Raw genomic sequence first — 26,422 nt, 5'->3', positions numbered from 1 at the left:
GCTCAGCAGCACTAAAACATCAAAAGCCCCAAAATTTTCTGTCACAAATGTCTGTTACAAAAGCCCCAAAATGTGCATTCAATGTGTCACACACAGCACGTTTCCCAATGCTGAAAACTGAACCTGCTGTTCAGCACGTTTCCCAATGCTGAACCTGAACCTGTTGCACGAACTCCTGTGTAACAGAAAAGTGCAGAATGTTACCTCTGCGTGTTGACGACGGGCACGATTCCCGAGGTAATGACTGCTGGGTACAGTCGGGCTGACGCACAGGTACAGGCGTGCAGGATGGCGCGTCAGGGCACGTCAGGGCACCAGTGGCGGGACAGGGTGTCAGATGGCGGGCAGACGGGAGCAGCTCGTCTGGCGGGACAGGGCGTCAGATGGCGGGCAGACGGGAGCAGCTCGTCAGACGGGCGGGATGAGAAGTCACGAGCTGCTGACGGGCGGGATGCGTGGTCAAAAACGGCGTCTGCAGACAGGTGGCACGCTGGGACAGGTGGCGCTGGGGGCGTCTGCAACCAGCGCGCTGGGCAGATAAGGCTGCGCCTGGACTGAAGACGTCTGCAGATGTGGACGACTGTTGACGGGCAGGACTGAGCTGCAAGTGACGTGGCTGCTGACGAAGGTACAGGCTGCACGTGCTGTACCAGACAGGTACTGACAAGCTGTCAGTGCTGACGCAAGTCCTCGGGAACCGAACAGAGCTGCTGACCAGCTCTGATACCAAATGTCAGATGGGAGAGGATCGAGGTGCAGCTGAAGTGCAGTAGACAGTGTGAGAGTGAGAGACAGAGTTGAGCACGACACCCAATGCAATAGTACTGAATAGAGTGTAAACTGAAAGTACAAATGATAACCCTTATACCTTAGAGTTATAAGGGGCTGTTCACACCCGAACACAGTAAGTGCCCGTAAGTGTGCACCACAAGCACATACAAAATAGTACACATAATCTGGGGGAAAAACCTCTCCTACCGAGAGTAAAAAGTGCCCCAGTGTCCTAGTGATCACCCGCACACTCCCATATGAGCGTAGGCGTAAGTAAGGCGTGTGAGATACCCAACAGTACTTTTGATCAATTTTGGACCATGGGCTAGAGCTGTCTTGTGTCTTGTGACCATAGTTGCATTTGTACTACGTACAGACTAGTTTGTATGGTTGTGTACCAATTCGTACAACAAAAATGCTATTTTTGGCCTATGAAGACTGGACCACACAAATCTTCCAATTCCTAAGCCTTATGTTTATTATCATAATTTCAAGTCACACACACACACACACACTCTCTCTCCCAACTTCCAAGATGAATATGCAATTCCAAGAGCATCACTGCATGCCCCGCAGCCTGCAAAAGAAAAAAACTGCAAAGCCTTTCTCTCACTCTCTCTCTCTCACAAGAATGAAGAGCCTCTTTGTTCATCCACCCTACACTTTGCTTTGTTGTATGATGTATTATGTATACATTCCCATCTGTCTTCTAGTAGTGCGTTGCGCATGTTGTGCATGAGATTTTACCTTGTCACCCTCATGTATTCATCCTATTAACTCAAGTGGCATTGCTATTTTAGCTCTAAACATGTGTTCTATTATCTATAATCCAAAATAACCAAGTTTTTGTTTTGTTTTGTTTTTTTTTCGTACTAATATCGTATCGTACCTTTTAAAATCATAAGATTGGTACCAATTAGTATTGCATTTTATCGTATTGTACCTTTTTCGTACCTGACAACCTTGTTTGTGATCTTGTAATATGGTACTTTTTGCATAATTAGTACAATTACCTATTATGAGAGAGAGAGAGAGAGAGAGAGAGAGAGAGAGAGAGAGAGTGTAACGTCTCTAAAAGGCCAATGTGGCCTATGAGACCAAAGCAATACATACAATGATGGTGTGTTTCTCATCTGGAATGAGAAAAGATGAAAAACATGCCTATAAGACTGAAAAAATGAAATAGTGTCCTATAAAAGGGAAACATGTCAATGATCTAAAAGTGAAAGTAGAAAAAGGAAAACTCTCCATCAATGAGATGTTTATCCTCTAAGGAGGTGTATCTCTGCATGGCTGAGGCGTCTCGGCAAATCACACTTTTTCATGGAAAAAAGAGAGAGAGAGGTGTGCTTGAGTGTTATCTTCTTGAAAGATAGGAAGTGAAAGCAGACTGTATTTCTAAGCTACAAAGGTACCCCTGCCTAGGAGGTTCTCTTCCTAGCATGAACATAAAGAATGCCTGAGAGATGGTTCATACTAGAACAATCAACAAGAACACCATGGGTGTAACATAGAAAAAACCTGTCTATGTGCTGATGATGAAGCCACCGGCACATGTTTGAGAGACTGTTCACACTAGAAGGAACAAAAGGAACATGACAGGTCACTCGTGTAACATTAGAAAAACCTGTACATGTGCTGGTGACAGAGCCACTGCTCACTTATTTAACAAGAAAGAGCTTGATCATGCTCAACAGCAACCTGCTGCACACATTGGAGGGGCCTTGTTGCTCAAGGTCACTGCAGACTTAGGCTTTACTACAAACAAGTATTTTGTGATCTCAGATCAGCAAATTCGTTTTTTGAAAAGCAATATTTACTTGTTTTTCATGAGTAGACTAGCTGCAATTCAACAGCTTTCCCATTGTTTTTGATTGTAAGCATAAAGAGGATCCTTCACATCAGGATCTTATTTGTGCACATTAAAGTAGTGTATAAGCATTGGCTTTACCTGTATTCTTTTTCACTTGGGCTTTACTTTGTGCAAGGTTTTTGGGATCTCAGTTTAGCAGATGTTTTTTTCTTTTGCCAATATTTGGTTTTTTGTCTTAAGTAGAATAGCTGCAATTACAGGGTCATCTGCAATTTAATAGTTTTTAGATTCTTTGAACTGTAAGCTTAAAGAGGATCCTTCACATTGGGATCTTATTTGGGGTACATTACAGTAGTGTATAAGCTTTGGCTTACACAATAAGTGTATTCTTTTTCAAAAGAGGAATGTTTCATGAAAAAAAAACTTGTACTCAAAGGGGCATGGTCATAGTATGACACAATCAAGTTACAGGTGTCTTGAAGGGCGAGATATTTCTTCAAAATCTCCCAAGTATTGTGACAGCTACAGTACTCGGTATTGTATTTCTACCTCATCAGAGACGATTGTTTGTGGATACATGAAAGACGGAAAATTTAAATTAGTTCTGTTACTAGGCCCTCTGATTTTTCTCAAGTAGTGTATGAAGGTAATTATGCTTTGTTGGTATCTCAACCATACTAGTAGCCCACTAAAGTGAAATGAAGCTATCATTGTAAATCATTGTTAGACACATAGTAGGCTGTGTGAGAGGTGAGAGAACGCACAAGGATTGAAGCTTGAGCTCAGCTGCAAGTACAGTTGACAGTGAGAAGAGTGTAAGAGTGTGATGGCACAACACCCACTAAACTGAAATGAAGCTATCATTGTAAATCATTGTTAGACAAATGGTAGGCTGTGTGAGAGGTGAGAGAATGCACAAGGATCGAAGCTTGAGCTCAGCTGCAAGTACAGTTGATAGTGAGAAGAGTATAAGAGTGTGATAGCACGACACCCAATGCAATAGTTTGAAGTGTAAGGTGCAAATACAAATTACAATCTTTAAACCTTAGGGTTCTAAGAGGGTGTTCACACCTGAAGAGTATAAAACACGATAAGTGTCCAAATTGTGTAACATAGGCACATAAAATAGAAGAAATAAATCTGGGTAAGAAACCTCTCGTATAGAGAGTAAAAAGTGCCCTAGTGTCATACTAAAGATCACCGACACTCTTGTGTGAGCGTAGGTGTGAGTTGAACCCAACAAACCCCCCTCAAGTGAAGAGTGATCATGATACAAGGGTCGTCCCCCAAAGGAGATCAATTTTAAAGCATGACGAAATGCTTCAAATTTGTCATGAGGAAGAGTGTTGGTGAAGATGTCTACCACATTATTGGTGGTAGGTAATATCATTTGCATGCAGCCTCTCTCTGATGAAGTGATAGCGGACCTCAATGTGTTTCGTGCGTGCAGGAAATACTGGGTTCTGTACCATTGCAATGGCACTCTGATTGTCAGTAAACAAAGGAGTAGGCTTGGTAACAGATACATCCAAACTAGGTAATAAGCGTCTAAGTCATACGTATTCAACTATGGTAGTGAAAGCTGCCTTGTATTCAGCTTCACATGACAATGTGGCAACAGTGGATTGTTTCTTGCTAAGCCAAGAGATGCAAGATGACCTAAGAAAGAAACAATTGCAACTAGTGGAGTGACGAGAGTTATAATCACCAGTCTAATGTAATATTTCCGCTACGAAATATTCAAGACCTTAAATCTCACGCAAAAGAGATTCAAAGTAACCTCCCGCAACAGAAAGACCTTGGGCTAAGTGCTCCCTCCGTGTGCACTAACAAACTCCAGCCCACATCGTGTGTAGAAAACCGTGGCTAAAAACCCGTAGTTCCACGCGAGAACACCCCTTCAAGGGACAAAAAAGAGATAATTTTTGCAAATTTTTTAATGGATAAACTCCCTCCTCTTCAGCCGTTGCATGTCGGGGAGAGGGAGTATGAGCTAAGTGGTGGAAGGATATGGGGAGGAGGGCATGCACCCTGCCACGTGTGTGGCTACCCTCCCCCCTTCAAGCCTATAAGACCCCCCCCTAAGCTAGAGGGAGGGGGGAAGAGGGATCGCCGTGTGGAAGCCGCTGCCTACTGCTGTGCCCTGCCACCTTCACCAATATCATCGTCATCATTATCATCTTCGTCCTCATCGTCATCATCTCCCAATCATCTCCCCACCTCCACGTCATTTGCTGTGACAGAAGCTTAGAAGCTTCTATTGGAAGCTTCCATTAAGGCTTCCATAGTCCTTGTTCACCCCGTGCCTTCAGGTTTTCAAAACTGTGACTGCAAGGCCTCCAGTTTCTGCGCGGGGGAGAAATCTTAGCCTGGTAGGCAGGCTTGGAAATCGGAAAAAGGGCAAGGAGAGTTCGCGGAATCCAAGTCCACTATGCCAATGGCTCCTAAGCAAAAGGTGAGAGGAGCACACGCGGGAGCTTCCACCCCGAGTACGCGAGTGGACAACGCCCCGATTCTTAATGCCCTGGTTCCGATAATAGTCCCACATGAAAAGGATGCATTAAGCATGTTTAAATTCTCGTAGGCAAGTTTAAATACATTGGGAAATTTATTTACCCATTTGATCTACTAGTTAGTTGCATGTCGTGTATTTGAAATTGCTTGCACTTCCATGGTCAAGGGTAGCTGCAATTCTAAACGTATGATGCATAAGTTAAAAGACGAAATTGTGCATCTCCCAAAGAAAAATGTTTATGAATTTGATATTATGCATTTCGTATGCAACGTTATTTACAATTTAGATTGCGAAAGCAACAGAAGAAGGATTAAATCAACCATGCATTCATTGGCATCTCGTCATGAAAAAAATGATGCATCCATGCATAGAAGCTCTTTTATCAAAGTTCGAAATTGGGAAAGGATGCATTTTCATTAAAAGACTAAAGCCTTGAATTTGATGCATATACGTGGGATTTACAAGAAGTAGTTCTGAATGTCAACTAATATCGTTTAGGGCAAGGTAAAGAAATATCATTGTAGATCTTATAGCTGCATAGAAGAAAAAGGTCTATGGTCTTGAAATCGCATATTTGCATGGAATGATACATCGCATACATCTTGCAATTACTTACATCTTTTAGGGGAAAGTACTTGCTAATTTAGAAGAAAGTATTTGCATCTTTAAAGTGAAGATCATCTTTACTCGCGGGTTGGTTAGATCAACTAAGTAATCTACATATAGTTGAGTAGCTTACATGAAAATCATAAAGGTACGATTAGATTGCATATGATGATCACCTCAAAGTGCTAGGTAGGGTTAAGTTATGATAAAATTCTGCCTAGTATCGCACTTAGGTTGCCGACTTAATACTTCCGATCTCAAAGGTCCTACCCACATTCACGGAATGTTAGGGTTAGCTAAACGCCCATGCAAGAATGATCTAGGGTTCTCACCCTAAGGATAAATTGACCAAATACTAGACTTCCGTATGAATTTAGGAACCCTAGGGCCAAAGCGTTATCGGCCTACTAAGGTTAGGGGATTGGATTGGGTCAAGAGGACTCCCAAATGCTACATCTTGACCAAAGGTATTCCTGACCAAGGAATACCGTGTGATGGGAGAAATAATCCCATAAGTTAAGTACTGACACGTATCTCGTGCAACAAGTGGTAATGTCGCATGGTTTTATGTCTAAATCACAAAATAGTATTGCCACTCCTTAGAACAAGGATGGCGAGTTCTAAGTACAAGTCTAATTTTTCTAGAGGATGAGTAGTCATTGTGCTACATCACCCTTCCTTGGGGCTGATTTGCCAAGTTAGGGTAATTATGAATTGCCTAGCAGGCAATTGACCAATCAAGAGAGAACAACGGGATTGTCCAAGATGTATTGATCTTAATATAAGGAAACCTAATGTATTGACAATTTGGGTTAACAGGGTATAAACCCTAACCCAAGGATAAAGGGTAAACAAGTAGCTTAGCTTACGAAACCCTTGGGATCTTACCAAGTCGCGATTGATCCCGGATAGAATGTTGGATGTATTCAGAGAGAAGGAATCACACCTTAGCAGTTGGCCGTGCAAACGACCATTGGAATGTTCTTGATTGTACACTTAGGTGCACTGTTTGTACTTCTTTGTTCAAAGAACTAATTCAGGAAAAATAACTAATGCTTCAGGTTGAAAGCATGGAGGGAGAGGCAGGATCAGTTACCTCCGACTGTTTGCCTGACCCTATCCAAGGGGGTTGTTAGCCGCGCCAGGTACGTGGACCGAACCCGCCGCGAGAGGTCTCTCTGTGGATGCTACTTGGAGCAGGAGGACGCTTGGGTGCCAGTAGGGGCTTTGGCCGTAAATTCCTTGCCTCCGGATCCTGCATAAGAGGCCGATGTGACTCGAGATGGGATCTTGAGGCCCGCATACTAGTCAACGGGCGGAAACTTGGAATAGCGATCCCTGAGGATTTCTGGAATAGCCTTCGGGCGGATTATATGATGTATTCCAAAGACTGATAAATAAAGATCAAATGTTGAAAAGGAACTTGCTTGACATTGTTTTTCTATGTCAGTGCCTAAGTTACGTGAAGGAACCAGTGATTAATTGGCTAATTAAGGAAGTTGTTTTTGCTTGTCAAATTAAATGTGGTAGGTAATTAGACAACTAAAGCAACCGGAGGAAAGTGCAGTGGATGTGACCCTGGGTCCGTCCTATGGAAGGGTGGTCCCGGTTGGCCGGGAACTTTTCTCAAAGGAATTGACAGCAAGGTAACAATGACTTAGAATCTAGAAAGCTAGAGTCCCGATTTATATTGTTTTAGGGGAACGGAATGGGACTATGCCTTATGGGCAGAGAGGTTGAGCTTCGCATCCCTCTCGTTTCCCATTCTCCTTGAACCAAGTGCAGTATAAATCCGCTTCGACCCTGATGTTTCTGCGCAAAGTAGTTCGTCTGGGGCTCGACGCTAGCTACCATTCTAGGAACTTGACCAGTAAGAAAACCCTGATTCAGGTCGGTCCTAAGTGGGAATGGCCGGAATGCTTCTGCATCGTGGCAGACTCAGGAAGACCTAGATTGCAAATCCCATGACATTCCTTGGGAGTGCTAGGCGGCGCTTTCTAGACTCTCTTTTCCGATGGGCTGCTAAGATGCGTCCTACAAGTGGACAGGGGGACACGTTACGCCTAATTAGAATTACTGTAAGTATGTAAGTGCAGTGGTCCCCCCTTGGCATAAAGCAATCCAAGAGTGCTAGTACGTTGCAAGTAACTGAAAATACACTTGATAGCTTACCAATGTGACATGCGTGGCTGATGCATATATGTGCTCAGGGCTGAAACTGCAAATTGTATATCTTGCCTTGTGTTGCATAAGTAAATAAGAGATCCAACTGTTGGAGCATATATATGGATATCAAACAAATCACTGTTATCATGCAATGACAACTACAGTCCAGGTTCCATTGGTGTATAAACTGGCTTGCAATCCTATAAGCCAAACCTCTCAAGAAATTTACAAGTGTATCTAGATTGTGATAATCCAATGTCTCTAGCATCATGAATCAACTGAATGCCCCAGTAACAATGCAAAGGATCCAAATCTCACATCTCAAAAGTTTGTTGCAAATTTTGTTTGAATGCTGAAATCTTATCAGCATGTGTCCCTGTAAGCAAAAGATTATCAACATATGGACATATGACAAGCAAGGATCCCTCCTCTTTACATACATAGACTCTGATGAGCTGTTTATGAACCCTTGGTTGAGAAAAAGGCATCAATCTTTGCATGTGAGGCTCAAGGAGCTTGCTTCAAACCATATAAAGCCTTTTTCAGTCTGCAGACCATGTGTTCTAGTCCCTCAATTGCAAAACCAATGGGCTATTGTATAGACACTTCTTCTTGAAGTTCCCCATGTAAAAATGTAGTCTTAATATCAAGCTGGAGCACAATCCAACCATAATGGGCAGCCAAAGCAACCATAGACCGAATGGTAGTCATGCGGGATGTAGGAGCAAATGTCTCGTCATAGTCAATGCCTTTCTTTTGTGTGTAGCCTTTGGCCACAAGCATGACCTTATACTTGTCAATGGATCCATCTACATTGTCAACATATAGATCCACTTTGTACCAATGGCTTTCTTCCCAATAGGCAAGGTCACTAAATCCCATGTGTGATTCTTTATGATATAATCACACTTAGCTTGCATTGCTACCATCCAATGCATACTATGTTGTGCATCCTCAAAACATTGAGGCTTCTTATCATTAAGTGTATGTGCTGCCATAACAAACCCCATTGTATTAGCACCATCATGCATACGAGCTTGCCCTCTAGTACGAGGAGCATCCAAATGAGTGTCTTTCATAGTTTGCAAATACCATCTAGGCATTTGCCTAGCCTCATGATTGTGTACAAGCTCTTGCTTAATTTCAAGTTCAGCACCTTGCTGAATATTTAGATTAGCCTTGCACTGATTTTTTGGAAGAGCAGCTAGCTGAACATTAAGTTCACTTGCTGAAGCTCCAGCTATATCTCCAAAAGAAATGGGTAGTAGCCCTTCAAAATACACCATTGGCAGCCTGATATGTCTCGAAATGAGCAAGGGATATTTTTGATTTTTCATTGAAAACCACATCTCTACTGACAAATACCTTTTTAGAGACAAGATCATATAATCTATATCCTTTGCTCTCACTGCTGCAGCCCAGAAAAATGCATTTAATAGCGTTGTTATCCAACTTCTTTCCGAGTACCTTGGAAATGTGTCCATATGCAAGACACCCAAAAGTACGAAAATGTCCAATAGAAGGTTTCCGGATGTTTCAAGCCTTAAAAGGCGTGACATTCTTTAATGCCTTTGTGGGGCAGCTATTTGAGGCATGGCAAGGACACATAATTGCTTCCATCGAAAAACAGTGTGGCAAGCTTTTTGCATACATCTGACCATCTCGAGGAGCAATTGGTTCTTCCTCGCTACAACCCCATTCTACTGTGGAGTATAAGTAGTAGTATATTGATGAACAATGTCTTTTTGCTTCAAAAAGGAATTTAGCATAGAAGACATGTATTTCCTCTCCTAGGTTTGAATGGAGAATCTTTATCCTACAGCCGGATCGATTTTCAACAAGTGCTATAAAAGTGAAAAGTACATCATACACTTCTGACTTTTCACCAAAGAGAAACCTAGCAAAAACTAGTAAAGTTATCAATGAAAGTGACAAAATAGTAATAGCTACCCAATGACCTTGTGTGCATAGAGCCACATACATCTGAGTGCACAATTTGTAATCTGGCGGTTACTCTAAAAGCAACATCATGGGGAAACAAAAAACGATGCATTTTTCTCATTATACATCTCTCGCATTTATGCTTAGGAGATTGCTCCAAGAGAGATAAACCATCAAGCATCTGTGTACGTTGCATAAGGATCAAGCTGCCATAGTTTACATGCTGCATGCGAGCATGCTGTAACTCCGTCTATGACATAGCAAGAGTAAGAGTAGACGCTAGATAGACTGACTGATTAACAGAAAAAGCATCCAACTCATATAACCCATGACCTAGAGTGCCAATCAAAACCGAAGTAATGTGTTCCTTATCTTGGACCATACATCCGTTATTATGAAATGTGACCTACAAACCACACCTTTCCAAAGAAGAAATAGATAACACATTTTTCTTTATGCCTAGCACAAACAAGGCATCTTTCAAGAAGCGGAGAATAGAGCCAACAATGGCCGCCAACACAATCTTCCAATGCCTATAACAGGATATGATGCATTGTTGGCACATTGTACAGCCTTGCTAGCCGAGGCTGCAATTACAGAAGCAAACGAATCTTTGCAAGATATGATGTGTTTGGAAGCACAACTATTAAAAAACCATATGCTTGCATTCTCAATAGGACTAAATGCTCTATCAACACACCAAGAAGAATCATAACTACATGTGTAAAAACAATAGTCCTCGTTGGCAACAAAGGATGCAGACTTAGTGGCAGTAAAAGGTCCATCAGGAATAGACATCCTTGACTTCTTCTTCTTCTCCTTGACTATGGGTTTTCTACATTCAGTGATGTAGTGTCCTAGATTTTTGCAATAGTAGCACTTGCTCTTCTTGGCTTGCATGCCCGTGCGTTTCTTGCTTCTCTGTGAAGCAGCTAATGTCCCAGAGCTTTGCGGAGCATTTTTAGCTTAGTTGCCCTTGCCCTTCTGCCATGCCATAAAAGCCTGCTTAGAGGCAATGACATCTACACCACTATTTTTTCTTCTTTGCTCTTCCTCTAAGGGCAAACTGACCATGTGAAGGAAAGTAAGTGGCTGTGGAGAAATCCTCATGGTGAGGCCCAAGGCCGTATGGAAGGCCAAGTACGAGGGCAGCAATGAATTCAAGGCAGTAGATATCAACTGCGCATTTGAGTAATACTTATCTACATCCATAAGTTGCTCACGCAATTCTTGAATTTTATTTAGATGATCCTGCATAGAATCACCCTTATCCATCTTCATAGTCTCAAGCCCTTTCCTCAAGAAAGAGAGTCGTCTCTTGTTCTTTCCAGGAAACATTTGCTCTAAGGTCAGCCATACTTCTCGTGAAGAAGCTGCAGACTGAATGTGAGGGATGATAGATCACTGAATTGCCAATGCAATTAGTAACGAAGCTTGTGGATCCTGTGTGTCCCACGCCTTTTGTGCTATTGATATCTTGGGAAGTGGCTGAGTTGGAGTGGGTTGAACAGGTTGAGTTGTTGTTCACGTCCTCTCTTGGAGGAGTAGTAGGAGCCACAACTACGGGCCTAACTTCTTCACTGCTGACATAATCTCATGGATTCTTTGCAATCTACACATTCTTCATCATAAAGAACTAGAGGGAATAGTTGTTGCCATCCAACCTATCCTCCTTGGATACATATGTAAATACATCACCTCCTTGATTTGCCATTATAAATGTCACTGTTCATAGAGCAAAAGAGCAATATCTCCAGCTGAAGCAACCTGGAAATCTCAAAATTTCCAGAAATTACAGCAAGTACTTTGCTGTAATTAGCAAATTTAATCACGCTGTCAAAAGCTGTTTGAAATGCATGCTATCCAAGATGCAATAAATGCTCAACAGAACTGAAAATGCAAGAGCCCTAAAATTTCTTGTCCCAAAATGCACAAAATCAGTATATTTCAGACTATCATACATGTACATTTTTCAATCTCTGAGTTGACAGTAGAAGCCCCAAATTTCTGACCCAAAATTCACAAAATCTCTGCAATAATTGTGTCCCAGACACGTGCTGGAACGGAGATTACCTGTCTGGGAAAAAGCCCCCTCCACGATTAAGTTTGAATAAAAAATGAATAAATTTCTCTTTTTACCTTTGCTTCAGGTGGTGGTTGAGTTCTTGTGATCTGGCGGCGGTGGCACATGGGGTAGGTGGTCAGGGACTGGCGGTCAGTGGCTTACCAAGACTAGGGGTACAGAGCTGGAGTGGTGGCTTGAGTGCTGGTGGACCAGGCAAAGAGTGAGTGCAGGCAGACTGCTGGTGGCTGCTGGAAGGTCGAGTTGAGGAGGTGCAGTTGGAGACCGATAGATGGCCGGTGCTGGTGGCGTAGACAGAAGCGCTGCCTGGGGCAGCTGCACAGGGTGCAGGGACCTGGTGGCACCTTGAAGAAGGAGCACAAAGAGCTGGAGCTGCGGCCTAGCACTGACGGATTGGGAATGGGCAAGAGCGGCTGTAGATACTTGGAGGTTGGGGTGGGGTTGCTGGTGTTGGCGTTGTAGGCTAGCAAACTAGCAGACTGCAAGAGCTTGTTGGTGGGTGAACTGGGCTGACAGCTGGAGTTGTATTGGTGGGTGGGGCTGAATGCCTGCCAAGGTGCTCAGCTGGAGATGGTCGCCACTGGCCGAGCTGAGTTGAGGGCCAGCTCTAATACCAAATGTGAGAGGTGAGAGAATGCACAAGGATCGAAGCTCAAGCTAAGTTGCAAGTACAATTGACAGTGAGAAGAGTGTAAGAGTGTGATAGCACAACATCCAATGCAATAGTTTGAAGTGTAAGGTGCAAGTACAAAGTATAACCCTTAAACCTGAGGGTTGTAAGAGGGTGTTCACACCCGAAGAGTGTAAAACATGATAAGTGCTCAAATTGTGTAACATAGGCACATAACATAGAAGAAATAAATCTGGGGGAAAAAACCTCACGTACGGAGAGTAAAAATTACCCAAGTGTCCTACTAAAGATCGTTGACACTCTTATGTGAGTGTAGGCATGAGTCAAACCTAACAGGCTGATTCTGGCTTTTGATGTTGGATCCTGTACTCGAGATCAAAGCTTCCTTCCATGATGCACTGAAGCAATGCCAACGTGTCTTTTGACCCTAATTGCTTGTGGATGCATTGAAAGAAAAAATTCAAAACAGTTCTTTGACTATGTCCTCTGATTTTCTCAAGTAATGCCTTAAGATAACTATCCTTTGATGCTATCTCCACCATACTAGTAGCCCGCAAAACTGGAATTATGTTATATAATGATGATCGAGTGGGAGTTTCAATCATCATGGTAGGTGGAGATCAAAGAAGTTTATAGGGTTGTATCCTTGTAAGTCATTGCTAGACACACACATAGTAGTCTCATGCTGATTTTTGATGTTGGATCTCATCCTCAAGATGAAAAATGCAGTTCTCACAAAGTAGACTTTTGTGCCAAGCTCCTTCATGATAGAATGAAGTATTGCCAACCTGTATTTTGCTCCCATTTGGCCAATGTCATACCCATTTATTAGTACCTGAAGCAAAACATGAATCTAAGCCCTCAACCCTTTCAGCATGATCATATTGCAGGGTGAATCTTGTGCATGAGTAAAATAATGCACTAGAATCTGATATGAGATAACTCAGATGAAGCAAACCAAATGATATGTCACCACTAATGTCCTTTGAGGCTACATTATTAAGGCTCCCACTGGTAGAAAAACCTCATTTTTCCACATCCAAGTAGTAGCTAGTAGTTAAAACATAACAAGAAGAGAACTAATGCCCTCTCTGCTTTGATCTCGTTAATCAAAACAATCTCGACATTTTTGAAGTATAGTGTGGTGGATACATAGTTGATAATTGAATGTTTTGTTTATTGAGTGTTATGATGACAGTCCAAGCTTAGTTAGTAGCCTTGTCTTTAGCTTTATATTTAGACAAGTGAAGATTGATACAGTGCTGAGTGGTGACCAGCATATAATGTGCATCTTCAAGCTCCTGCCCTGTCATTGTGCCCCAGCTTTCCCCCCCATTTCCCTGCCCTCTTACCCCCCTGTGGCACATTGCCCCCACCTTATCGTGTGCCCGCCCCCCAACCACCCCCCCCCCCCCCCCCCCCCCCCCCCCCCCCCCCCCCCCCCCCCCCCCCCCCTTGCTCCCTCCATTTGCAACAACATTCCCCCCTCCAATAGCACATGAGCGTGATTGGTAGGTTCTCAGCAAGGACGCGCAATGGAACCTCTGGTCAGAGACCTTGGTGCATTTTGCAAGTGCCCCCTAGTCAAACACCTTGCACATCCTCCTCTCTGAGAGAAACAACTCTTAGCCGTTTGTGCCACAGAGCTGGAGCTGAAAGAAACAACGATCTTTGGTCAGGTCGTAGGACACTCCCCATCTAGGGTCCAACGAGCTTCGGGATTGGCTTCACTCCACCTTGCACATTGGCACAACACAGATCATGGAGGGAGTTCTCATGGGTCAAGGGATCTTCATGGTTTGACTCACCTCTGTGGACCCAGCCCGTGAGCTAGTGGATAGCTCACCTTATGCCTCCATGAAGGGGGTCATCTACATGGTTCCCTGGTATAGTGGCTTCATAGTGGAGGAATTCGTGCTCTACAACAGGTTTTCTAGACAATGGTTACGTTACTATTCCTCGGACTGGCGGTAGAGTATTGTCAGTTAGTGGAGGACTTTGTATGGATCTTCAGCACAAATCTTCTTGCCTCCTTTGCAGATGTAGTGACAGTGGTATGAGTCCCAAAGGTACGGGTGGATGTGAAAGATACAAAGAACATACCAAAGTTTCTGGAGATTGAGGCAGGCGGACAGTCCTTCAGGCAATAGGTTATTGTGACTGGGCAGCTAGGGCAGTGCCTACAATGCCATGACTTTGGGCATTAGGCAGCATATTGCACGCGCTTTGGAGCTAAGGCGGTTGCATTGACGTGCCTGTAGGTGGACGGTGATGGCTTTACATGGGTCCAGCGACGACAGAGAGGGAGATTGTAGGAGGGGCCTTAGTCAGCCCCTCAGACACAACCCCGGCAGCAGAGAGTAGGAGGGGAGTGACGGATCCCTGGCAAAGCAACCCCCCCGCCCCCCCCAAGCTTGTCCCACGTGGTAGGATCACAGACCTCTACATCCACCACCTAGGGAGGCGTCACAGGCTATCTCACGTGAGATCCCCCCTCCTCCTCCTCCTCATGGATCCCCCCTCCCCCAACACGGCCCCCCCCCCCTGGCCACTAGTTCATCTGTCCCTTCCGCTCGTTACACTTTCTTGAGATATGTGCAACTGTTACTACATGAGTTCTTCTGCAGTGATCTGTGGTCCTACTTGAGAGTTGTGGAGCGCAGAGAGTTTCCACTACGTCTAGAGGTGGGGATCTTCGTGGCCCGTAAGTCAAGGAGTGGCAAGGTCCATTTACTAGCACCATCGGATGGACCAAACTATGCTTTCTTCCTTCAAACCTCTCATTCAGGAGACTAGACGATGTCACAGATAGAGGAGGAGGTGAAGGGCCAGGTGGCAGACCACATCTCCTAGTGGATGGGAGGAGGACTAGCACTCTTTTACCAGCAGTGGCCAGGCTGCATGATGGGCTTTAACTGGTGGGCTGGAGCCAAGGTCTCACATTTGAGCATTAGTTTTTGAGCCCTTCCACAGTGGAGAGCACCCATGGATATGATCGAGTGGCCCTTGGCACATGCTGTCCATTTCTATCAGTGTACAGAGTTACGCCTCTCAGCCTGGCTGATAGATGCCCTGATGGTATTGCTTGTAGCATCTATTACCCCCATGGTCTGCGAGGGCCACCATGGGGGAATGGAGTTCACCTTCTAGGCCTGTGGCAAAGTATATTCGCATGCCCCATAGCTTTTCCTCTTCATCATCAGCTTCCACATCGAATAGATGCCTGCTTGGTCAGTCACACAGGCTTCCCTATGGGTCTACAACTAGTATCTTGGAATGTAAATAGCCTCCACTATAGTGGGGCACGTGGTTCTAGGAAGTTGATTGTTCGGCAGGAGTTGCAGCTTTCCCTTGCGGGACGGATCGACATCTTACTTCTGTAGGAGCACAAGCTCAGGTCAATCGGGTAGGCAACGTACTCCTAAGCAATTCACACACCTACTGGGAGTACTCCATCGGTGCCCACGACAAGAGTGGAGGCATATGCACCTCTATTGGCTTGAGCCTCACCGCTTGTGTACGTGACCAGAGGATTACTGTGGCAGGGAGGGTCCTATGGATGAGATTGGATATTGGGAACTAGTGCCTTGGAGTCCTCAATGTTTATGCCTCTACTGAGGTTAGGGAACGCAGCAGATTCTGGGTGGAGATCACAGCAAGATTCCGAGACATGAACTCTTGGATTGTTAGAGGAGACTTCAACAAGTTGGAGGCCTTAGAGGACGAGTAGGGCAGAGGCAGAGATTACCAGGGTATGGTAGGGGATGAGCAGGAGGCATGGGAGGTCTTCCTCCTCGCAGTAGGAGCACGTGATGCTTGGCGGGACCCAGCTTTTCACAGGAGGGAGAGGTCGCTGGACTTTTCTTGGGGATACAGGCAGTTGGGCGGAGCTCTTCTGGAGTGGCTGGATAGGTTCTATATGGGAGAGTGGGGGTGCTCTCACAGAGGCTAGGTAGGGCAGTTGGTTGGCCCCTCTTTGTTTGATCATTGCCCGGTTCTCCTTACACTTGATGCTCTAGTTTCAACCCCAGACATGTGATCCTGTCGGATCCCTAACTCGATCTACAGGAGAGTGGAGGTGAGGAGGCAGATTGAGCAGCTCTCGATTAGGGAGTGGGACAGGAGGGACTCGATCTACAAGAGGGAGGAGGTGAGGAGGCAGCTTGAGTAGCTCTGGATTAGGGAGTGGGACAGGAGGGACTCGATCGCAGAGGAGGTTGTAGAGGTCCTAGTCGAGTCGAGCAGAATCTTCCAACAGGCAGCACTATAGGCCAAGCAGTAGAGTTGGGAGGAGGAGAGAGCACTCCAGCGAGACCTAGTAGCCACATAGAGACTACTCTAGGAGGCAGAAGGGGATCCCACTCTGCGCGCACAGGAGATGTGCTCATGGGCAGCCCTCGCTAGTCTCCAGGACAGGCGTTCAGAGTTTTCCTTCCTTATGTTAGCAACCTTTTGGGTGCGGAAGGGGGACATGATGTGCAGGGAGTTTTTCTAGATGCATTAGCCTTGCACCTCAGGCGATCAGATTCTTAGCCTTCGTGATCAGTATGGGAGGATTCACTGTAGCCTAGATGAGGTGATGTAGATTGCCACTGAGTACTACAAACACATTTTTGAGGAGGCAGTCTTAGCTAGAGGATAGCGTTGTAGACAACAGGTCTGGGATCACATTCTATCCCTCATTACAGAGGAGATGGAACACTCCCTCCTAGACGCCTTCACAGAGAAGGAAATAGAGGAGGCTTTCCATGCACAGGACGGGCATAAATGCTCGGGAGAGGATGGTCTTTCTAGGGCCTTCTTCAGTGCCTACTGAGAGGTGTTGAAGGACCCCCTACTGCTAGGCTTTCAGGAGATCTTCAGCTTAGGACGGATGCTAGGGAGTCTTTCGGCAGGTCTTATTAGTCTCCTCCCCAAAGGGGGAGACCAGTTGGAGCTATCCCAGTGGAGACTGATCACCCTTTTATCAATGGCCTATAAGGCACTGACCAAGATGATTGGTAGGCGATTCCCTCCGTGCTTCCAGACATCATTCATGACACACATACAGGTTTTGTCCAGGATAGGAGCATCCTGGACAATGTCTTCACCTTCTTTGAGGTGACTGAGTGGGCTCAGCACAGTGGTCAGGGATTGGATGTACTTCTCCTAGACTTTAAGAAAGTCTATGACAGGGTTGGCTGGGACTTCTTAGAGGGCACCATGGTGAGGTTGGGCTTCCCCCAGGCATGGATCCGCGGGGTTTTTGCACTTTACAGATTGGCTACTAGCAGGGTTCTCATAGGTGAAAGGAGGGGGGAGGAGTTTCGGCTGGAGAGATCGGTCTTGGCAAAGGCTGTCCTCTTGCCCCATATCTGTTCTTACTCTTTGCAGAGGCGGTGTCCTACTTCCTCCGGTCACGTATGAGGAGGCTACATGGCCTTCGACTTCCGATGAGGGAGGAGAGAGAGCTATTAGATTTAGAGTATGCAGATGATACCGCCCTTTATATTATATAGAGGATGATGAGTTGATGTTGGAGAGAGTGAGACTAGCTCTGGAGGTGTTTTGCATTGTAGCGGGAGTGAAAATCAACTGGCGAAAGTTGGTTGGTTTTCTTACGAACCCAGACCCTTTTGTGTTCTAGGCGGAGTTCTGGGAGTGGCGCCTTTGGATATGGGAGAGCAGGCCACTTGATGAGTTGGAGTGGGACCTTGGAGAGTGGCTATGGTTGGCCACTACAGTTGCCAAGAAGCCACTGAGGTTCATGGAGTAGACAGCCAAGATTGGTAGACATGTACCAATGCAAGAGGACATGGACTGGGCGCCTTCGTCTAGCAGATATTGGGTGGAGTGCAGCATCACCGGATGCCTTATGTTGGACTTTTTGGCGCCACCTATGGGACAGCTGGAAACCGATGAGGGTATCATATTTCCTATGGCTTTTGGCACATGGAGGTCAGGCAGTTGGGAGCTGGCTAGCCTAGATGCAGCAAGATGGAGGGTGTAAACACTGCCCACAACAGCTTTTGGAAACTCCAAAGCACTGCCTTTGGTCTTGCGAGGGAGCATAACTGGAAGTCGAGGAGGGTATCGTATTTCCTATTGCTTTTGGCACATGGAGGTCTGGCGGTTGGGTGTTGGCTAGCGCCTATGGGACAGCTGGAAGCCGAGGAGGGTGTCGTATTTCCTATGGCTTTTGTCACATGGAGGTTTGGCGGTTGGGAGTTGGCTAGCCCAGATGCAACAAGATGGAGGGTATAAACACTGCCCCCACAGTAGCATTTGGAAACTCCATAGCACTGCCTTTGGTCTTGCGAGGGAGCACAACTGGAAGCCGAGGAGAGTATCGTATTTTCTATGGCTTTTGGCACATGGAGGTGTGGCAGTTGGGAGTTGGCTAGTGCCTATGGGACAGCTGGAAGCCAAGGAGGGCATTGTATTTCCTATGGCTTTTGGCACATGGAGGTCTGGCGGTTGGGAGTTGGCTAGCCCAGATGTAGCAAGATGGAGGGTGTAAACACTGCCCACAGCAGCTTTTGGAAACTCCAAAGCATTGCCTTTGGTCTTGCGAGGGAGCACAACTCGTGTGGAGAGGAGCCTACTGCATTCTTCGCCGTCTGGCACCCAGCCTTGGATGTATCTCATGGGGAGCTTTCTGTTGGCAAGTAGTCAGCCAGGGCCGTCACCTTTTGTATTGAGGTCTTGCGCTGTGGTTGGCCTGGAGGATTTACCGAGCTGCCAAGTACTGGAGCCCACAGCAGACCGCTCTGAGGTATGGGAGATTGTAGGGAGTCTTATAGGATGGCACATCTGGAAGACGCGCTGTTAGGAGGTTTTTGGCAGGGAGTGCCTTTCAGTATAGACGACTTTGGCATAGCTTTGGACTTCCATCATCCACTCCCTCCGCGGCTGGTGGGACCAGGTGCAGGGCGAGACTCGAGCTCGTCAGGAGCTCCATTTTCACTTTCTGTGCACCTAGGGCGGCCATGACCTGTTCTTCATGATGCAGGCAGGCAGCCCCAGATGGTGATACACCCCTCCTCCATGGCTTCTTGCCCCCATCCCCCCCAAACCTTCTTGAGAGGCTTGTATACATGATGTATTTGTGACTTTGCATCAGCTCCAGTTAGTCTGTTGAGCATGAGCACTCCATTGTAATCCGCCTTTTGAGTAATATAATTAGCCACATTTTACTTGCAAAAAAAAAGTGTGCATCTTCTTATATCTTTCTCATGTATTTGCCTAGAAGTGAGTATGGGCATTGCAGTGTGTCTGCTTTGGACCTGTTTACATGTGCTTGCTGTCCAGAATTCATCCTGGTGCAACTGGCCTTATTCTGCTTGTTGCAGAACTCATGGATGGTTGTGTTCAGCCACAAATTTGGCTTCAGGGATGAATAAAGATCACAACTACGTATAATAGATTTTCTTCTCTAGGCTGTGGTTTTGGAGCTATGTGTTCATTATTTTGTACAGTTAGGTTTTTAGCTGATTTTGTATAATGGTAAGCTTTAGCATTTGAGGAGCCATAATTGATTCTGTAGAAAGCTGTGGAACAATGCCTAATAACTTCTCAGGATTTCTTTGGGGCAGGGAAGAGAGAAAACTGTTAAGACATGTCTTTCTCATTTAACACATGCTGCTAGTGTGGGATTGACACTCAGACCTGCCCACTTCTTGCCATGCTTGTGAAAGGAAAGCGTGGGGTTGGGAGCCATGCTTGTGAAAGGCAAGCTGCCCGCTGCTTGCCTGGACCTTGGCATCTACATGTCTGCAGGGGTGATTCTTTTTAGTTAGTCTCTCTTATTGCTTAAATTGATAGCAGATAGAGAGGAGAATCAGATAAATGTAGGTTTTGGAACATACTCTTTTTCCAAGAAGATAATTGTATTTGAGAAAACTCCTAATGAATAATCATCATTAAGATAAAGACCGTACAAAATCCCAATACATGAAATAAACATAAGTTAGGACTGTCCTTGATCCCTACCAAGTCTTTCAAGGGTCTGCTTTTGTAAGCCCAATTGTTTCTCTTGTCTTACAAGTATTGCAAACACACCTTCTGTTGTAGCTGTAGGGCCAAGTCTGTGGCAATGAACAAGGACTCAAGCATCTTCTCATGTTGTGAACATGACCCTGTACCATGTGGTTATCCACTTCTCTTGTGGTTTGAGAGTACCTATAGAGCCATTAACCCATTGCATGGCCTACAAGCCTCAAAGCTCTATCTTATCCTCTTTTACTGAATCTAATTCCAGCCTATATAGAGGCACTTCTTGTTCTCAATATACATGTGGATCTTTCCAGGAATGCCATACGTCTATTTTGTTTATCTGTTGTTTCTCATTTCATGGTTAGTTAATTTACTTCTTTTTAATATCAGTGCTCATATAGACAGGATCTTCAATGCCTCATTTCCGGTCAATTGCTGTCATGTGAACCCCGCCTATTCTTCATATAGTTGATTCATGCAGTTTGCAGAATGCAAATTTTGGGATAGGCAGCAGTGCAACAACCTGGTGGAGCTCTCGATTTGGTTTGAGGACAAGTTGCGATGTATATCCCAAGAATGGAGCAAAAAGCAAGACCCCTGTCTGAGGTGGCAGCAATAACCACAAGTTCAATCTCCAAGTTTCAATGTCTCAATGCTCAATCATATAAAGTACTTGAAGTCTCTTAGTTTTAGCTTATAAGTCAAGCTTGAGGAGGGAATCAAGTGCTGAAGCAAGTGTTCAAGCTGTGATAAAAGCATTCTTGCCAATGTTTTGGGCAAGGTACTTGAATCTTGTACTTCTTCAAGATCTTAGATTTGTACTTCTTCAAGATCTTGGAAGTTTGAGTTGAGCCTCAACTTAATCTCTACAATAAAATCCAAAGCTTTGTTGTTTTTCTCAATCCTGATGGCTTCAAGCTTGGTGGTGCTGATATCCATATGTTGATTGGTGTGAGACGGTCAAGGCAACAAAGAAGTAGCTAGATACTATGTTTGAGCTCAAGCCAAGAATTCCAAGTTTGGGCTGCTCATTCAGTTTCTTTTGACTCAAGATCCTTGATTGGAGCACTGTGAGACTTTTTCTAGTAGTGAGAGTAGTGGCCGATAATCACATTGTTCTTCTGACCATGTGGTATACGATCTCTTGTTAAGCCTTCTCTAGGTCATGTATTGGCGAAGTGAAGTGCCTTATTAACACTTTCATTTTGTTATGAGGCGACAGTAGGCAAGCCAATGCAAAGGTTAGCATTGGATGTCATCCTTCAGCCTAGATCTAAAGGTTGTTTGGGGATTGATGACCTATATTGCTAAAGTAGAACATTGCTTGTGAAGCGTATTGTTAGAGGTCTTCTTATAGGAGAGGATTTGTGGAGGAAGCTATTGCCTTGGGTACAAGGATGACTGACCTCCCAGGAAGTCATGGTTGTGCACCCTTTTGCATCCTTGTTTTGAGACCATAATGCAACAACTCACGTACACCACATATGATTTCTCTCATGATACCACATCTTGGCCAGCCATGATGTAGCACACTCCCTTGATCATGACATGATAGCAATTGTGCATTGCAATCCCATTGAGTGCACAATGACAATGTCCCTCCCCATGAGCATGATGGTAGGGAACCCCTCACTATGACATGGCATTGCTCCTCATCTTGATTGTCTTTGCTTGCCCAACCATGTTGTGGTGCCCCTCATGACCACATGCACACACCAAGCACGAACCCTCCTCCCCTTCCTCATTATGACTGACACTCCCCCCTCCATGATGTGACTCCCTCTATCCTCCTCCATAGCATCTGCATCTGCACCACCCTCCCACACACCACGACACCCCAATTACACTTGCACAGTCCATGGCAACTCAGGATTCATTGGCTTTTGTGAGATCAATGGCAGAGATCTATTGAGATTAGATTTGGGGCTGCCATCATTAGAACCTAGACATTTGATTGATCTGGTCCCCACTAACTAGCATTGACTACAATTGAAGGGAAGATGATGCAGCTTCTTCTCTTCAAAGTTCAAAGCACCATTGAGCTTGGAATAAACCTATGCCCCTTTTTTAACAATAGGGTTGCATTCCGTCCCCGAACAGAATGGATCCATCTGGTCCAGACTGGACAAAAGAAAAAGGGCTTGCCAATTTGGAAAGAAAAAAAGGCAGATGGAAAATCTTCCTCTTCCTCTGGACAAAAGAAAAAGGCCTTGCCAATTTGGAAAGAAAAAAGGACAGATTGAAAATCTTCCTCTTCCTCTTCCTCTACCTCTACGTCTACCTCCCTTGCCAACTCCTCTTTCTCTACCTCTTGCCACCACCTATTCCTCATTCTCCTCTTCCTACATCCCCTTACCACCTCCTCTTCCCGGACCTCTCTCTTACCACCTTTCTCTTAAATTTTCCCTTCTCTCTTTCAAGTTACCACCCTATCTTTATTAGTACTTATTGGGTTGAAGTATTTACATCTGGTCTTGACTCTGATCTTGTTCTCACTGTTGAAGCAACAAGGCCAACTTTTGTACTAAATAGATAGTGCATTGTGACACTCTATTTCTTGGCCATAACTTTCATGTTCAAGCAAGTAATATTTACTAGATTAACCCTTGATCTCTCATGTATTTTCTAATGACTGTATGGAACACCATATTTTAGCTGGCATTTTTTTGTGTATGTTCGGTACCATAGTAAGTCCAGGGACTGGACGGATCATACTTGAGTATCCTTTTTAAAAACAGAATAATCAGAAAGTCTCGATGAATCTTTGTGGAAATCTTTTTTCTTGGCAAACATCCACTCGTAAACAGTGGCCGAATGAGATGGAACATCTCTATCATTGTCAATGGAGAAAACCACTCTCAAGGGGCTGCGTTTATGAAGGGCATCTTATGAATGCTATGTGCATACATAAAATTGTGGAGTTTTCTCCTCTCTTGTTTGGGAGGCAAATGTTGGATATGCTGTCGTGATCCTTGAACAAGGACTATCAAAGCTTAATTTAGCATTGGTGTGTTTGATATGGGTTCAAGTAGTCAATTTTCAGCATTACATTTGTGATGAGTTGCTAGGCTTAGAGTTCATTGGGGCAAGTGTTTTGCCTTAGTCAATTGGAAACATAAATGATTTTTGCATTTTATGGGACATGAACCAACCTACCTTGTACTCTACAGTTGTAGATGTGGAGGATGTGCATTTGGGTGGGAAGTATTTTGAGATAAAATGGGCTGTCGTTGTGGGAGCATGTTTATATGCCGTATAGCTAAGAATGGAACTGTGGGCAGCCAGGACATGTGTCTTCGAGATGTCCATAGAAATTGTAATCTTCCAAGGATCATTAACCGGAGCAACGATGCCTCAAATATGAGATAGCCCATATGTTCCCTGATTGTCCTAGGAGAAAGGCGCACAAGTAAGGCCATTGTCCTGTTTGTGCTGCTCATGCTCTTTGGGGCAGAGATGATTCATAATGAGGACAAAATACCCATACTTGGCAATGCCATCACAAGGGCTCAAAGCAAGAAAGCTGGTCTTAGTATTTCAGGGCTGTCCATTGCAACTAACTATTAAAGTCTACTATAATAAAAGCCAAAGGCAAAGACACAAAAAAATTGAAGGATCAGGAGGGAATGGTTTAAGATGGATTGCAACCCCCTAAAAAATTCATAGCATTAAGCCAAAGCTTGTGAAACATCAGAATTTGAGTGCATTTTCTCCATCTCTGGGATATATTTCCACCTCTAATGATAACAACCTTGCAACAAGCTTGTCCACTGATGTGCTGAAGATAACATTGCATAATTTTAACACAGGATATTTCATAGCCTTTCATTGCTGACTTTTGGATGAGAGTGGAGGATAGCCTTAGACCCCCAAAGATCACACACTCTTTGTGTTTATTAGTGCAGAAGAGTCTAGTAGTTGGCATTTGGCTTGGTAATGTCACAGATCTTGTCTCTCGTCAGATGCAGCGAGCCAGAGGAGATGCAAAGACACTGCATTTGAAAAGGTTCTAGGGCTTAGGAGGTATGGATGAGAGCCCTTAAGATGGTGTTTCATGGCATATCAGAGTCCGTGATTTGACTAGGGGTCAGTTGCGTGGGTCACAGATAGAGGCCTAGCCTATGTAGATGAACATGTACACAGGAATCATGCATTTCTTGTGTTGGGACAGATCTTGAACAGGATTGCTACACTAGGTTTTTCTAGTAGTGTAAACTCAGGGGCATTGTCTCAAATAGGAGCTCATAGCTATAGCATCATTGGATGGTATATTTTGACTGCTCGATGTTACCTTGCTATAGACCTATTGTCCATCCTCTCCATCAGAGATGGGAGAGGATACAGGGTGGTTTGGAGACTATGAGGAGGAGAGCTGCTCTTCTCAGGACCTGACATTTTGGCTCTTTCTTTCATTGTCAGCTGCACAGGGTCTGTCACTACAGACCTCATGATTCCTAATTGGTTATCCATGCAGACCTTGAAATAGACTTCCCCTTTGTTGTTGTTTTTTGTTTGTTTTTGTTTTTGTTTGTTTTGTTTTGTTTTGTTTTTTTTTTGGGGGGTGTTTGATGTCCCTTACAAGACTGCTTTTGTACTTTGCCTTGGGATACATTGTTCTGATGGGATTTGTTAAAACTTGATAGGATCATTCTTTTTGCTGATAAGAAAAGGATTGCATCATATTGATTTTGATGATTTTGGGCGGCCTAGTGGATTGAATGAACAAGATGAGCTTGAAGTATGCCATTTGTTTGATGCTTTTTTTGTTCTATCTGTGCATACTTAAAACTTTTTGCACTACTGAAAGCGTGTTATATATAATATACAACGCCTGTACAACGTGAATAAGTGGATGCTGCTTTGGAATCATGTCCTTACTACAGATCCATGCATTGCTTGTCTACAGTATCAGCATATTAAATTTAGAATGAGTGGATGCTACTTTGGAATTATGTCCATACTATGCATCCATGCATTCTTTGTCTACAATAACAGCATAATTTCTTGGCTGGTATTCACACGTGCTTGTATGCTTTAGTTGTTCTGTGTTTGCAAATAAATGCAGGTTAGTTCCAATCCTAAACAAGGACCTCTATCATCTTTGATAATTTTTATGCTTTAGTTGTTCTGTGTTTGCAAATAAATGCAGCTTAGTTCCAATCCTAAACAAGGACCTCTATCATCTTTGATAATTTTTATGACTCAACTGAACAGCTAGATACCCAAAAGTAAAGCAACAGGAAACTTCGTAGTGAGACATGTCATGTTTGTTTTCTTTTTCAGAACCAAAAGCAGGGGAGCATATTCTTGATATGTGTGCAGCACCAGGAGGCAAATGTACAGCTATTGCAATGCTTATGCAGGACCAAGGACAAATCATTGCAATTGACAGGTCACATAACAAGGTCAATTGCGATAGTAGAGAAGGTTGATTTAATTGAAAGTTAGCAGAACCATGTTGTTTTAACACAGTTTCAGCATTGGGACAGGTGTGTGGATGGCACATGATGAAAAAGAAAGGTCCTAGTTTTTTGTTTTGTTTGTTTGTGTTTTGTGGTGCACTACTTAGAGGTCTGTAGTTCTTTATATCCAGCAAAGAAGTCTCACAATGATCCCCCCACTAGTGGAAAAGAGTAGCTGAGGGATTCGTTTTTCCTGTTCCTTGGGAAAAGAACTTACTATTATTAAAAGTGGAAAATAGTAGGTTTTTCTTTTTGTATTATTCAAAGAATGTTCCTTTGGACCAATTCTATGTTGAACGTATTCCGGAAGCAAAGTCCTTTATGATGTAACTAATGGAAGACGAGCAAATGTTATAATGAGGTAGAAGAAGAAGTACATTGACATCTGGCCTTATTCTAGCTTTTATATTGATTATTGAACTCGTATGTGAATAAAATCAGGAAGATCACAAGCCTCCAC

At 44.3% G+C, this 26,422-nt stretch overlaps 1 protein-coding gene across 5 annotated transcripts in view; it reads left to right on the top strand.

Moving 5' to 3' along the window:
- Positions 1 to 26,422, top strand: part of LOC148011578 (NOL1/NOP2/sun family protein) — a 251,201-nt gene that overhangs the window by 147,268 nt on the left and 77,511 nt on the right. For 4 of the 5 annotated variants that reach the window (XM_087670920.1, XM_087670921.1, XM_087670923.1 and 1 more), the window contains 2 exons: positions 3,056 to 3,118; positions 25,784 to 25,905. In XM_087670920.1, coding sequence (XP_087527046.1) covers positions 3,056 to 3,118; positions 25,784 to 25,905 — 185 coding nt within the window. The remainder of the gene's footprint in view (positions 1 to 3,055; positions 3,119 to 25,783; positions 25,906 to 26,422) is intronic. The other variant, XM_087670922.1, reaches the window with a different exon arrangement.

Source organism: Lygodium microphyllum, chromosome 28, assembly GCF_053477565.2.
Source record: "Lygodium microphyllum isolate KBCC chromosome 28, Lygodium_microphyllum_v1.1.10, whole genome shotgun sequence".
NCBI classification, from domain to species: domain Eukaryota; kingdom Viridiplantae; phylum Streptophyta; class Polypodiopsida; order Schizaeales; family Lygodiaceae; genus Lygodium; species Lygodium microphyllum.
Note: the sequence above shows the minus strand (reverse complement) of the source record. Positions and strands in the feature narration are given on the sequence as shown.